This window comes from Poecile atricapillus, chromosome 2, assembly GCF_030490865.1.
Source record: "Poecile atricapillus isolate bPoeAtr1 chromosome 2, bPoeAtr1.hap1, whole genome shotgun sequence".
Lineage (NCBI taxonomy): Eukaryota > Metazoa > Chordata > Aves > Passeriformes > Paridae > Poecile > Poecile atricapillus.
The window spans coordinates 105,880,448-105,892,834 of NC_081250.1; the positions used below are offsets into that span (position 1 = coordinate 105,880,448).

The 12,387-nt window shown below is 52.1% G+C and overlaps 1 protein-coding gene and 1 long non-coding RNA gene across 5 annotated transcripts; one reads left to right on the plus strand and one right to left on the minus strand.

Annotated features, from left to right (window-relative positions):
- The first annotated feature begins 1,745 nt into the window (after nt 1-1,745).
- LOC131576563 (uncharacterized) lies at nt 1,746-3,651 on the plus strand. The gene is made up of 2 exons (XR_009277005.1): nt 1,746-2,228; nt 2,944-3,651. It is a non-coding gene; the product is annotated as an uncharacterized LOC131576563 (long non-coding RNA).
- A 531-nt stretch (nt 3,652-4,182) lies between these two features.
- On the minus strand, nt 4,183-9,752 carry ADCYAP1 (adenylate cyclase activating polypeptide 1). 4 transcript variants are annotated; one of them, XM_058833401.1, is made up of 6 exons: nt 9,577-9,659; nt 8,603-8,661; nt 8,156-8,263; nt 6,101-6,235; nt 5,513-5,608; nt 4,183-4,529 (listed from the first exon to the last, which is right to left on the minus strand). In XM_058833401.1, the coding sequence occupies exons 3-6, from the start codon at nt 8,254-8,256 to the stop codon at nt 4,343-4,345; spliced, it is 519 nt and encodes a 172-aa protein (XP_058689384.1). In that variant the 5' UTR covers nt 8,257-8,263; nt 8,603-8,661; nt 9,577-9,659; the 3' UTR covers nt 4,183-4,342. The 4 variants fall into 4 exon arrangements, with proteins under 4 accessions (XP_058689384.1, XP_058689387.1, XP_058689386.1 ...); XM_058833404.1 differs by lacking the exon at nt 8,603-8,661 and having other exon boundaries at nt 9,577-9,752; XM_058833403.1 differs by lacking the exons at nt 8,603-8,661; nt 9,577-9,659 and adding an exon at nt 8,392-8,409.
- Between the last annotated feature and the right edge of the window lie 2,635 nt (nt 9,753-12,387).

A 12,387-nucleotide genomic window follows, 5' to 3' on the forward strand; every position in this document is an offset into this window, starting at 1 on the left:
TGGCTTTACAACAGGGCTCTACAGGAATTGGCTTTTCTGGTTTTGATGACCTCTGTAGCTCTGTAACAGATGTGGTGTTGTACCACATTTCCAAGGGATGGGATCTACAGCATCTACCCTTTACTATCTAATTGGATTTTATCACTTTGACTGAATGTCAGGAGGTTTTTACAATGTGAGACTCCAAAACCATGTCTTGCCTAGTCATTCTTGTTTTCTCAGCCAGTTTTATCCATTTCTACTCCTAGCTGTATAGCAGCATACAGAGCTCTAGTAATCCCCACAAAACTCATACTGTAAGACTCAGTATTGCACATCATCCAAGAGTATCATTTAAGATGGCACTTTAAATCACTGGGAACTGAGCTGAGCTTTTTGATGAAATTGTATTTGATTTTGTAAAGAGAAATTTCAGCAGAGTGAGGCTAGGACTATCTCTATGTGATTTACAGCAGAATTTCCATCTTTTGCACATTTTCAACACATACCAGGACTTGATGAAGACCTTACTTTTCAGGTGGACCAATCCTAAGTTTCATCCTCTAGCTACCAATACGAGGAAGGCATTCAGCTTGGCTGTCTTAATCACATTTTCAGTTTTGATGGGCAGGAAATATAGTGTAGTTATATGTGCGAGCCCTGAATAAGCTTAAGAGCAGGTGTTTGCTGCATGCTGGTTTTGGGAAACACTGGCTGGATTTTGTTATGCTGTAAGTCAAGGAAATTACACACATCTCCCCCTCCCCTCAACAGGTAAATTTTGGGGGGCATGGGGGGGTTGGCATTCTTCTCTGACCTGGTCTGCATTTAAATCAACACTTTCATCTCTCTTTGCAGTAACTCCTCACAAGCACCACTGACATCATAAGTTCTCTGTGTTTTCCAGTTTGTCAGTAAAATACTGTTGCTGAAAACAGTTTAGAAGGTGAATTCATGGCAGAGAGGATATGACCAGCCTGTCTCAAATCCTGGACTTGGAGTTTTGAAAAATAAATTGCTAGGAAATTGTCATTTAAATTCCTGTGCTTTGTTTTTTAATTGTACCATCTTAGAAAGAAATAGAGTTTGGTATAAACTAAATTGCTGTTACTTTTCAACATACTTGAGTGAAGTCCCTGAGCTACAATAAAAAAAAATTGACATAACCAGCTTTTGCTAAGCTAAAGTGAAGATTTAAGTTCTGACCTCCCCTTTGTACCGACAAACTACCCTGTGCTTTTTTGCTGTAGCCACATACTACCCTGAAAAACTCAAGGAACCCTTTGTCATGTTGCAGTGTAATTTTTTTAGGCCAGCTAGTACATCTTTAATCCGAAGAAAGATGCTGCCATTGCCCAAGCCGGGTGACACTTGGAAGCACATTATCGCATACAGAATGTTCATTAAAAGCGGATTAGGAGAAGATCTCATCAAACATACCAATTCCGCTTGAAATAAACGGCTTCTAAGCATAGGAATTGTTAGAGAAACGGACCACAGGCACCGACTTTGGTTTGCATATTTTAGAGAGTGTTTTGAACCGATGTGTGTGGGACTGGGCTCTTTACTCCAGCAGTTCTGTTTAGTTTACTCAGAGTAGAGGTGATAAGATGTGGAAACTTAATGAAAAGATATCCCAGGCATGAAACACTGCAGAAGAATTCTGCTTAATAATGAACTAATTTAAAAACAAATTAAATGAAATGCAGCTTTCACTGTTAGGTTCTAGATTTCTCTCCCCCAAACATTAGACGAAATTGCATTGTTTACAAAAATTTATTAATACAAACTTTACACACTTTATATAACAGTTATCAAAGTCCTAGTTATAGATATCATGTGTGTAATAATACTTTGTTTAACTTCTTTTTATATTCATTTGCACACAAAATAAGTTCTCCAAGACTAACATCTACCTACTATGACTGTATCTCAAATCTGCTCAAATTTTGGTAAGGCTGTTGGCGTTTCTGAAAAAAAAAAAAAAAAAAAAAAAAAAAAGAAATCGTACAAAGGATAATAACCTAGATGATCACTTCAAAATGCTTGCGACTAGCCACTGAACTCTAACTGATAAGGTCATAAACAAAACGTCAAGAGAGCCCTATGTCATTATACCACAGCCGACACAAACACAGCGCACTCTGCCCATGGCCAAAGAACAGAAGGACGACTAAAACGCAAGCCGATGTGTTGCAGCATCGTAGGGCCACTAAATAGCCATCCGTGAACTCGTGGCGATTTACAAGGTGAAGAGAAGGCACGAAAGCTGCACACTGCGCCCCGCGTCTCCGCGGCCGGGAGCGCGGCCGGGCGGGCGGGCAGCGCGGCCGGAGCCGCCGGGGCAGTGCGGGCGGGCGGCGCCGGCAGCTCCCGCCCGCCCCGACGGGCTCTGCCCGGCCCGCTCCGCTCCTCCTGGCCGGGGAAGGAAGGTTTGACCCGCGAGGGTTGGTTGGGGGGGTTGGGGGGTTGCTTTCCGACGTCTTGAATGCGGGGCTCGTTTTGTGTCTTTGGAAAGACTCCTGTAAGGTTTGTGTGGTGAGCTGGAAGGAAGCGGGTACCTACGTGTCCTCCTTCGCTCCCGGCCCGGGCGGGGGACGGGACCGACCCCCGGGCAGACGGTAAGATAGGAGTCCGTACATAGAGAGATGAGGTGAAAATGGTTTATCTCGTTAGAAACCGGACCACAGGTGAACACTACACATTCTTTTATGACAAAAGTTTGTTTTATGAAATAAATTTTACTAAGCAATAAGCCAGAATGTAGAAAAATACATTTTACCTCCAAACTCAATAAACAAGGAACAAAAACTTTCGTAATAGTGCATAATTCTTTAGTGGTAGCTACAACAGGGGTTCCTAAACTTGTTACAATAAGAGCTTGCATAAAACAGAACAAAGGAGTGAGAGAGCGTTCACAATCTTTTTTTTTTTTTTTTTTTTTTTTTCCTTTTTTCCAAAAAGAACATAACCCAAAAAGGTGACTCAGGTGGGTTAAACAGAGTTCGGAAAAGTTCGAAGAGAGGATGAGAGGCGGAAGGTCCTACAAGAAAAAGCATTTAAAAAAAAGAGCAACTCCGACCGAAAAATGCAAAGGCGAGAACCCTGCTCATTATTACACAAGATGAGAAGCATGGACAGCACTGGAGAGTAACACACTGTACTTTGCATCCAGGTCCAGTACCGAGCTGCCCGGGGCAGTTGGGTAGCGGATCGGAGGTGGGATCGCCTCGTCTTTCCTCGACCCTGCGGCACCGGCTCCGGTACCGGCTCCGGCCCCGGGGCGCGCCGGGGGCCGCCCCCGCTCACTTCCCCACTCTTTCCAAACGGGTCCTGTCTCTGCTTTGGCTTTGTTCTGCAACTCTGCCCAGACAGCCAGAAGAGCAGTGCACGGGGCTTAGTACTTACTACCCTTGCTGCTGGTTCGGGATTTTGGGGTTGGGGTTTTGAGTTTGGCTATTTTTGGTTTTATTTTGATTTTTTTTATTATTATTATTTTAGTTTTGGTTTTTTAACTATTTCTCCCTTCAATAGGAAACAGAGATGCACAATTTGGATCGAGCTGTTGTTTTCACAAGATAATTATCCTCTAAGCTCATTGTTTTGAGGATACACTAATAGAGATTCAACTGGAATCAAAGAAAGCAGGAGAGGAAAAAAAATAATCGAAATCTAGAAGAAAGGGGATGCTGCCCCTTCAGAGAGGCTAGTAGCAAAGGAGCCTGCCTTGAGACTCACCAGGGGAAGAATCTGCTTCACCAATTCTCCCAAATCAATTTCCTCATAATCCCCCTGGGAGCAGGTCATCCTTCTCTATGTACAGTAGCAAATGGTGAAAATTAATGTTTTCGACCCTGTCGCGGATAAAAATACTATCCTTTTAATTTCTGTTACAAAAATAGGAGTAATATTCAAAACAATGATTGTCTCTTTTTTTTTCTATTTATATAAAAACATAAACAGCTCAGGCGAATTCTTGTTCTTGTGCAGGCTTTTCATGAAGAATTGTTCTTAACTATTCTTAGTAGTATTTATATATATATATTTATATATTATATATAACTTAATGATTGGTCCACAAAGTAGATCTGTGCGTTTCTCTAGTGCTTTTTGTACAAAAGAAAAACAATATTATTATCAAAATATTCATTTAATGGCTTTACTTCATACATAAATACATGTTTAGATAACACAGGAGCGGTGATTGTTCAGTCAGTTTGGAAATGACTTTTGTTTTTGTTTAGATTTTTTTTTGTTGTTGTTGTTGGGTTTATCTCTCTCTCTCTCTCTCTTTCTCTCTCTCTCTCTCTCTCTCTCTCTCTTAGGACTTTGTATACACAGGAGTGGCTGGTTACTCACATCGCTACAAATACGCTACTCGGCGTCCTTTGTTTTTAACTCTTTGTTTATACCTTTTCCCCAGGACTGCTGCTAAGTATTTCTTGACAGCCATTTGTTTCCGGTAGCGGCTGTAGCTGTCCGTGAAGATGCCGTCTATGTGCCGCTTGGTCAGCGGTTCCGCATCGTCCCCCAGGCCGCCGCTGGCACCGCTGCAAGCACCGAGAAGCACAGCTGCATCAGGCGGGGCCGCTCCGCCCTCCTCCGCGCCCCTCCGCGCCGCCCCCTGCCCTGCGCAGCCCCGCGCCGGCCGCTGCCCCCGGCGCAACACGTTGCGCGCAAGATGCGCGGGGAGACAAAGGCCGCGCCGAAAGCCGGTCCCGATGCTGTGCGCGCAAGTGGCGGCGGCGGCGGGAGAGACAATATCTCCCCGCCATGAATTATTCATTGCGGCCGCCAAAGCTGCTCCCCCTGGGGCTTCATTAACGTGTTACCTTCTGCCGAAGGGCAGCGGGTGGCACCGGGCTGGCCCCTGCCCCGCCGGCGGCGGGGAGCCCCGGGGAGCCCCTCCCGGCGGCTGGGGGTGTGCAGGGCTGTAACCGAGCCTCCGCTGCTGCAGCTGAGCCCCCGATCATCGCTCTCCATAAGCTGCTCCCCCCGGCAAACCGTAAGGGCTGCCCAACTTGCTAATATTAAATCGGTTGATTATAAAAATTTGTAGAGACATATGAGTAGATATAGATGATATAGATATAGATATAGATATAGATAGAGATAGAGATAGAGATAGAGATAGAGATAGAGATAGAGATAGAGATAGAGATAGAGATAGAGATATAGAGATAGAGATATAGAGATATAGAGATATAGATATATATAGATAGATATTGATGCATGCATGTGTGTGTGTGTGTATATCTCTATATATACACACACATACATCTTTATGCCCTAGCATAGTAACCCAAACAAACCTCCGCGGATACCGGCGCTGAAAACCAGTCTCACCCTGCGCCGGGAGCGGCCAGGGGCAGGCGATGCCTGGGGAGCCGGACTCCACCAGATTCATCGCGGGCGCAACACATTCCCGACCCTGGCCGGAGCAGCTTTGTTCCCCCCAGCCGCGGCCCTTCCAGCGTCTCCGCTCCAGCAGCACCAACGCCCACCGCGGACAAGAACAAGCAGAGAGCCTTACCCGACCCGCTTGGCCATCAGGGAGTGCAGATATTTCCTAGCAGATAACTGGCCCAGGAGTTTCCTGTAGGCTTTGTTGAAGATCCCATCGGCGTGCCTGGGCAGAGGGAAGAGCCCGCGGGTGAGCGGCGAGGCCCGGGAGTCGGCTGCGGCGGGTTGCGGGAGCCCGGGCGGTAGCGGTGACCATCCCTCTCCGCCGGCGAGCGGAGGGCGGCATCTCCCCGCGTCCCCCGGGACCCCTCGTCCCCACCCAGATCCCTCCCCGCCGCGCTCGCTCGGTTCCGCGCCGGCTGGGCATTTCTGCTCCGTTTGCGGGAGCATCGCTAGCCCTCCTCGGCGCGGGAGGCTCCCCCGCTCCCTCCCCCGCGCTGCTGGAGGTAAGGCGGCTTTTCCATTTCTTCTGAGCTTTACACTGGGCACCGGGACCTGGGCAGTATTGTCGTTTGTTTGGGTTCGGGATTTTTATTTTGATGTTGTTGCTGTTTGCTTGTTAGGTATCATTACTATTTTTTTCCCCGATCGGTTCCGCCAGACCCGTTTTTCTCCCTACTCCAAATTCACACCTGACACCCCCGCGAGTTGCAGTCACCTCTTTTCCGGTGGGTAATACAAGGTGTACATCTCGCCGATCATGGAGGACGGATTCGCTATACCGAGGGGCTCGTGGTCGTAGGCGAAGTCCTGCAGGGTGTTCCCGTCCTCGTCGTAGACTTCATCCTCCAGCCTGGCAACGAGAGCAGCAAGGAGAAGGAGTCAGCCTGGCTCCGCGGGGCTCTCCACTCCACTCCCCGCTGCCGGCTTCCGGCTGCCTCGGCGGCCACTCCTCGGCGGAGCCGACCCGGGAGCCCCGGGAGCCCCGTCCGACTGCCCCATCCCCTCCCTGCACCCGCCCGCTCTCCATCCCCGCCCTCTCCTCTGCGGGGCAGGACCGCGGAGGAGGGAACACACCCGCCGTCAGACGCGCTCCAAGAAACCCCCCAAACATGCCACCCCCTCCCCCCGCCCTCCGCGGCCCACGCCCCGGCCCGAGAAACATCCCCTCTGTGCCACAGCCGTGGCTGATGCATCCCGAGCGGAGCGCACGCCCAGGCGCGCAGGCTGCCGCGCACACACGCGTTCGTGTGCCAGGGGCTGGGCTGGAGCCGAGCAGCCTCCGCCGGGGGACGGGGCGGTGAGCGGCAGCCCCGCCGCCGGGGCCGGGGACCGCGCCCCGCTCCTCCCCGCAGCCCCCGCCGGGACGGGGGGGCTTCTCCTGCTGTTTTTCGTTGAACGGTGCCTCTGCCCTTTGAGATCTCGCCAGTTTTGTGTGTGTCCCAGCCCCCCCAGCCCCCGCTCTCTGCCTCCCTCCCTGCAGTACGATGTAGGTCACTGCACGTTACAGGCAGCTATTTTTGTCTGTGAGCTTTAGCGGAGGTATTAATAATAGATGCCGCTAAAGTGTTTCACTCCTGCTAATTCAGGCACTTGAATCAAGAAAGCCGGCTTGCTGCCGGCTAATGGCCCCTCAGGCCACCGAGCCCGCTGCCCCCTAGCCGCACTGCCCAGGAAGATGACGGAGGCTGCTCCGAGCCAGCTCCGACGGGCTCCGGGTTATTGCAAGGACACATCGGAGCCCCCAAAAGGACACCCACCTCGGGCAACCTCGCGTTCCCGGCATCGCCTCCTCCCCCCCTTCATCTCACCGCAGCAGCTCAGCGCACGGCAGTGACCCCCGCAGGGCACCGCTACAGAGCCAAGCGCCGGTGGAGCAGGACGACAGCACCGAACCCAAAACTCCCACCAAGCCAAGCAGCACCGGTCGCCCGAGCAGGCGACAAGCAGGGTGAGAGCAGGCTGCCATCGGCCGTCCCGGCCCAGGTGCCCTGAGCCCCCAGCCGCAGACCAGAGCAGGAAACTCCCTTGTGCTGGTACCTCTGGGTGTCCTCCACTCCTGCCCCAAACACAGAGGGATTCAAACGCCCACGGCTCCCAGCTGGAAAGGGACAGCACAAGGCATCAGCCTGTGCTGGAGCCCAGCAAGACAACTCCGAATATAGAAAACCAAACAACCTTGTGCCAGCCCCTTTCCCTCTTGAGAAGGGCTGTCATACACAGACAGGTAAACAGGGGAAGAGACTGAATCCCCGCCAGCTCCAATGCCACTACACGAACCGTGGCAGCTCCCACATGCTTGCAGACAACGGCGCACCCGTCCCCACGCCCCCAGAGCCGGACAGGCGATGCTCGGCACTCCCCCTGGGCGAGCTGCGGGCAGCCGGAGGCTGCCAAGGTCCCCGCAGGACAGGGGGCAGACCGGGGAGAGGAGCTTTTGGGCCCCGTCGACATGCAGCCGGGACCTCAGCCCGCTCCCGCCGACAGGCAGAAGAGCAGGTCCCCCACCCCCGGAGTCTCCACCGGGGACAAGAGGCCGTGGGTCACAGCACCGGGGTCCCCAGGAGCGGACCTGCGGGATGCCAGTGCTGCAGCCGGAGGGGGTCCTATGCTGAGGTGGAGGGAGTGGGCACACAACCCAAGTGGAGTGGATTTCCTTTGGTGACTCTACTCTACATCCCCTCTCATTTTCCTTCCCGATAAGAGTCCGCTGCCCTTAGCTAAGCTGGGGCTGAGGGGGGCTGAAGTAGTCCCGGACAGCTGACGGACCTACCTGAGTGCCGGGTACTGAAGTCCGGCCGCAGGTGAGCAGTAGACGCTGCAGTGCATTATTATGCCATAGACCAGGAGTGCTAAGATCGCTTTGCTACACATTGCCACTCTGTGCGGGAGGGAAAGGAAACGGCTGTCAAAAAAAAAAAAAAAAAACACCAAAAAAAACCCCGAGAACTAACAAACAAAAAAAATCACTAACAAAACCCCAAAGAAATCACCCCACGGCTCACCAACCCCCTAGCCTCGCCTGCCGGAAAATGAGGCAGTGCGGCCCCGAGGGACAAGCGCCCCGGGCAGCTGAGTGCCGGCGCGGAGCAGCACGGAGAGGAGCAGAGCGGTGCCCGGCGCAGAGAGCTGCGGCCGCCGCCCGCCCCGTCGATGCCCGCCCGCCCGCCCGCCCCGGGACCGCTGCGGGAAGGCCCGGCGAGCCACCTCGTGTCCTTACCATTAAACTCTGGACACCCGGCACTGAGAGCGTTTGGCTGCGAAACTAAAACGGCAGGTCTTGGGAAGAGAAAAAAAAAAAATTAAGACCCAAAACAGGGAGGGGGAGAAATCGAGCTCTCTCCCAAGTTGCGTCCAAAAGGAGTTAAAACCCTCGTGACATCGCCTCTCCGATGGGCGAAGGACCGGCAGGATGCAGAAGATGCAGAAGCGGCAGCAGTTAGTTGTTTGCTGGTTTTAGGGCAATCCACTCCAAAAAGGAAAAGAGAGACGGGAGGGGGAAAAAAAAGATAAAGGAAAAAAAGTTTGCAGGTAGCAGCACAGATCTGGAGTGGAGTCTACAAGGGAATGGAGAAAGAGGGATGGAGCGAGATGTCGCCGGAGAACCGAGCTCTGGGGAAGAGGGAAGAGAGTGAGCGAGTCCGGGAGGGAGCGGAGGCGGGAGCCGCGGGCTGGCTGCGTGCGATGTTGTCTTCCCCAGTTCTCTCCCCTCACTGAGCGCCTTCAGCCTTCTCTTCTTCTCCTGCTCGGTGGCTCCAAACTTGACCAGCCTTCCGCAGCCTTCCGTCTGATACGCAATTAGCAAGAAAATCTTTGCAAACACTCCGCTTCGGCAAGAGCTCTCTTCGTAAACATTTGCCTGCTTGTTACCTTAGAGGACGGGCAATATTGTTTGTTGCCCCCGTAGTGGTGTCCGGATTTTTATTCATGAATCAAATGCCTTTTTTTTTTTTCTCAGTCACGTAATAATCGGGTATCAGAAAAGACGTCACCACCCCAATTCCTCAAGGAACACAGTTCTGTGTCGTCCTCAAAGATGAGCTTATCAGGAGTCATAAAGCTTCTCATAAACACCAACTCACACTTCCCTCCCCCCGAAAAAAAACAGAAAAAGAAATTCTAACAACCAAACAAACACGCAGAAAAACCCCACCGCACAAACCTAAAAGGATGTTCGCCACAGTAAAGTTTTACCTGACGTGGGAAGGGAAGCGGAGGAGAGCAGTTAGGGGTGGGGTGGGGGGTCCCCGGGCTTGTTTGGCTCCCCCACGGTTTTGCTCCGGGTCTTCCAGCGGGGCCAGCTCACCCCAAACGCATCCCGGGGCCGCCGCCGGGCGCAGGCCCCCGCGGAGCCGCCCGGCTCTGAGCGCGCAGGCGGAGCAGCCCTGGCGCGGAACCCCCCACTTCCGCGGAGATTTAAGAATATAAGTGCCTGGTTTTATTACTTTTTTTTTTTTTTCCCAGGCCCCCCTTTCATTTTTTTCTTTTTTCCTTTTTTTTTTGTTTGTCTTTTCCTTTTTTTTTTTTTTTTTTTTTGTTTTAAGGATTGTTAATATTGTTCCCATTACACAAGGCTCCCCCCACCCCGGGTAAAGCAGCAGTGCCGTGACAGCTCTGCGTGTGCTGAAGCCGCGGGGCGCAGGGGACAAGCCCCACGGCCGTGCAGCAAGGACGGTCCCAGGCGCGGCCGGCGCTGCCAGGGGAGGAGGGGGGCGGCTTTCCTCCCCACTCCCCTGGCCCGACCCTCTCATCTCTCCGCCTTGTGCAGAGACAGATGTGCAGCTCGCAGCGCTTGGCAGAGAGGGAGGGAAGAGCATCGCCATGAGGGAAAAGGAAAAAAAAAAAAAAGAAAGTTGATTTGCCGGAGGGACCGGGAAGGAAATCCCTTCTCTGGGGACTTCCCCGCCGCCGGAATAATTTTCCCCCGAAGTGATGCGCCGGGCGCGGGCCACCGGCGGGCTTCCAGCCGCTGCAATTGCTGCTCGTCTCCGCACTCCCCTCCCTCCGCGACCGAAAATGTGCCCTTCATTTCCGAGAATTACCCAAAGAAATCCAGGCTGCAGGAGCCATTACTAGACATTTTAATTACTGGGATCATAAGCAGAGCGTTCAGGAAGCAGCAATAATATAGTTCTCCTGTTTCCTATTTGAATGGGTTTGGTGTAACATGCTTGGATGAGTTATTTGAGCCCAAATCGATTTCTCAAAAACAACAACAACAAAAAACACACCATACAATTATATTCCTATTACGGTCATTTAAGGTTTCAATATTTTCCGGAGATAAAGGAAATTTGATGTGAATGAATGATTCCCGTAGAAATGGCCAACGGCGCGATCCCGGGCGGGGATTCAGGACGAGGGGACGGAGCGGGACGCTATCCCCGCTGTCATTCTGTGCCGGGCCTTGCGGGCAGGGAAGAAGGACGGCCGGCAGGAACGGGGCAGGGCAGGACGTCTGGCGGGGCTGCCGGGGAAGCGGTCACCCCGACGCTCCGGCTGGGGAAAGGGTTACCCCAATGCTCCCGCTGGGGACAGGCTCACCCCCACGGGTTCCGCTGGAGCGGGGGCACCCCGCGGCTCCCGCCGGGGACAGGGTCAGCCCCAGGGGTCCAGCTGGAGCAGGGGTGCCCGCGGCTCCCGCTGGGGACAGGCTAACCCCCAGCGTCCCTCCGGAGCAGGGGTCCCCGCGGCTCCCCGCGCCGGTCCCGCAGCGCGCCGGGGCATCCCCGCTGCTGCCGCGCACGGTCCGTGAGCGCAGGGCGCCACCGCGCGGGCAGCTCCGCACCTGCGGGCGGCCCCTGCCCCGGCCGGCAGCGCTGCGGAGAGACCACCGTGTGCCGCCGGGCTGCCGGGCACGGCTGCGAGAGAGGACAGCCCCAAAGGGCTGCCCGCTGCTCCCTTTCACAGGGCCTTGGGGGGGTTTGTGCAGGGGAGTTTTTGGTTTCCTTTGTCATGGCTCGGCGGTAGCGGGTGTAAACACGGGTTTTTCTGGAAACCTGTGTGGCAAGGATTGTGTGAATCACGTCGGTTTGAAGGCTTGAACACACACTCCCCCTAAAGAACAGGAAAAACTTCTTCTTTCCAAAGAGACGAGACGCACACAGGTAATACATTTTAAAGCTGTGACTGTTTTCACTTTACAAAAGCTACTTTCAGCTACTTTTGATAGATACACCCGCGTTTCCTCTCTTCCATCCCCACTCCTCTAGATCCTTACAGAAAGTGTAAGGATGCCTGAAACAACAGGCATTAGCAGCACAGAGGTAGAGATACCCATAAAACAAGCCTGAAGCTACAGACCCCACACAGAGATCCTGGTGGTACTGTGCACGCAGCAGCAATGTCAGGATGGTTTGTAAAAAATGCATCTTCTAAGCTCTCATTTCTGATTGAGTGACTAACTCACACACAGTTCGTGCCAATAAAAGTTTCATAGCATCTCACTCTATGCCACAGGGGTGTGTGTGCAAAGTGAATAAGATTATGACATGACTGCAGTTTAGGCTGAGGAAGTAAAGGTTTTAATCCGGTCTCTGCGTACAAGTAAATTTCTCAATAACTGTCATTTCAAAGCTGAGAGGGATTTCAGGTATATAATACTTGCCTCTAGGGCAAGTTCCTAAGGCAGTATCTGAAGAAAGGCAGAGTTTTTTTATCGGCAGAATTTCTTTCATCTTTCCCCTACCAGCTTAAATTAGACCTTTTAATTTATCTGACTATTCTATTTTAAATATTTATTTTATTAACTAGAGTATTACAATTCTATAGAAGTTTCTAGGGGAGCTTACATCCTGTGAGCCTTGTCAAGCCTGACTGCAGCTGACTGCTGGAAACCTTGCTGCTATAGTTCTAGTTCAAAGGAACATATTTATTTCATCATGTACCATGATGGTTGTCTTTTTGACCCTTCAGAAACCCCCTTTTTTATTTATGCATATTTTATAAAATATACTATGAGTAATTTATCAAACTGTCAGGAAACCCTATTGTTCCATGAAGCCA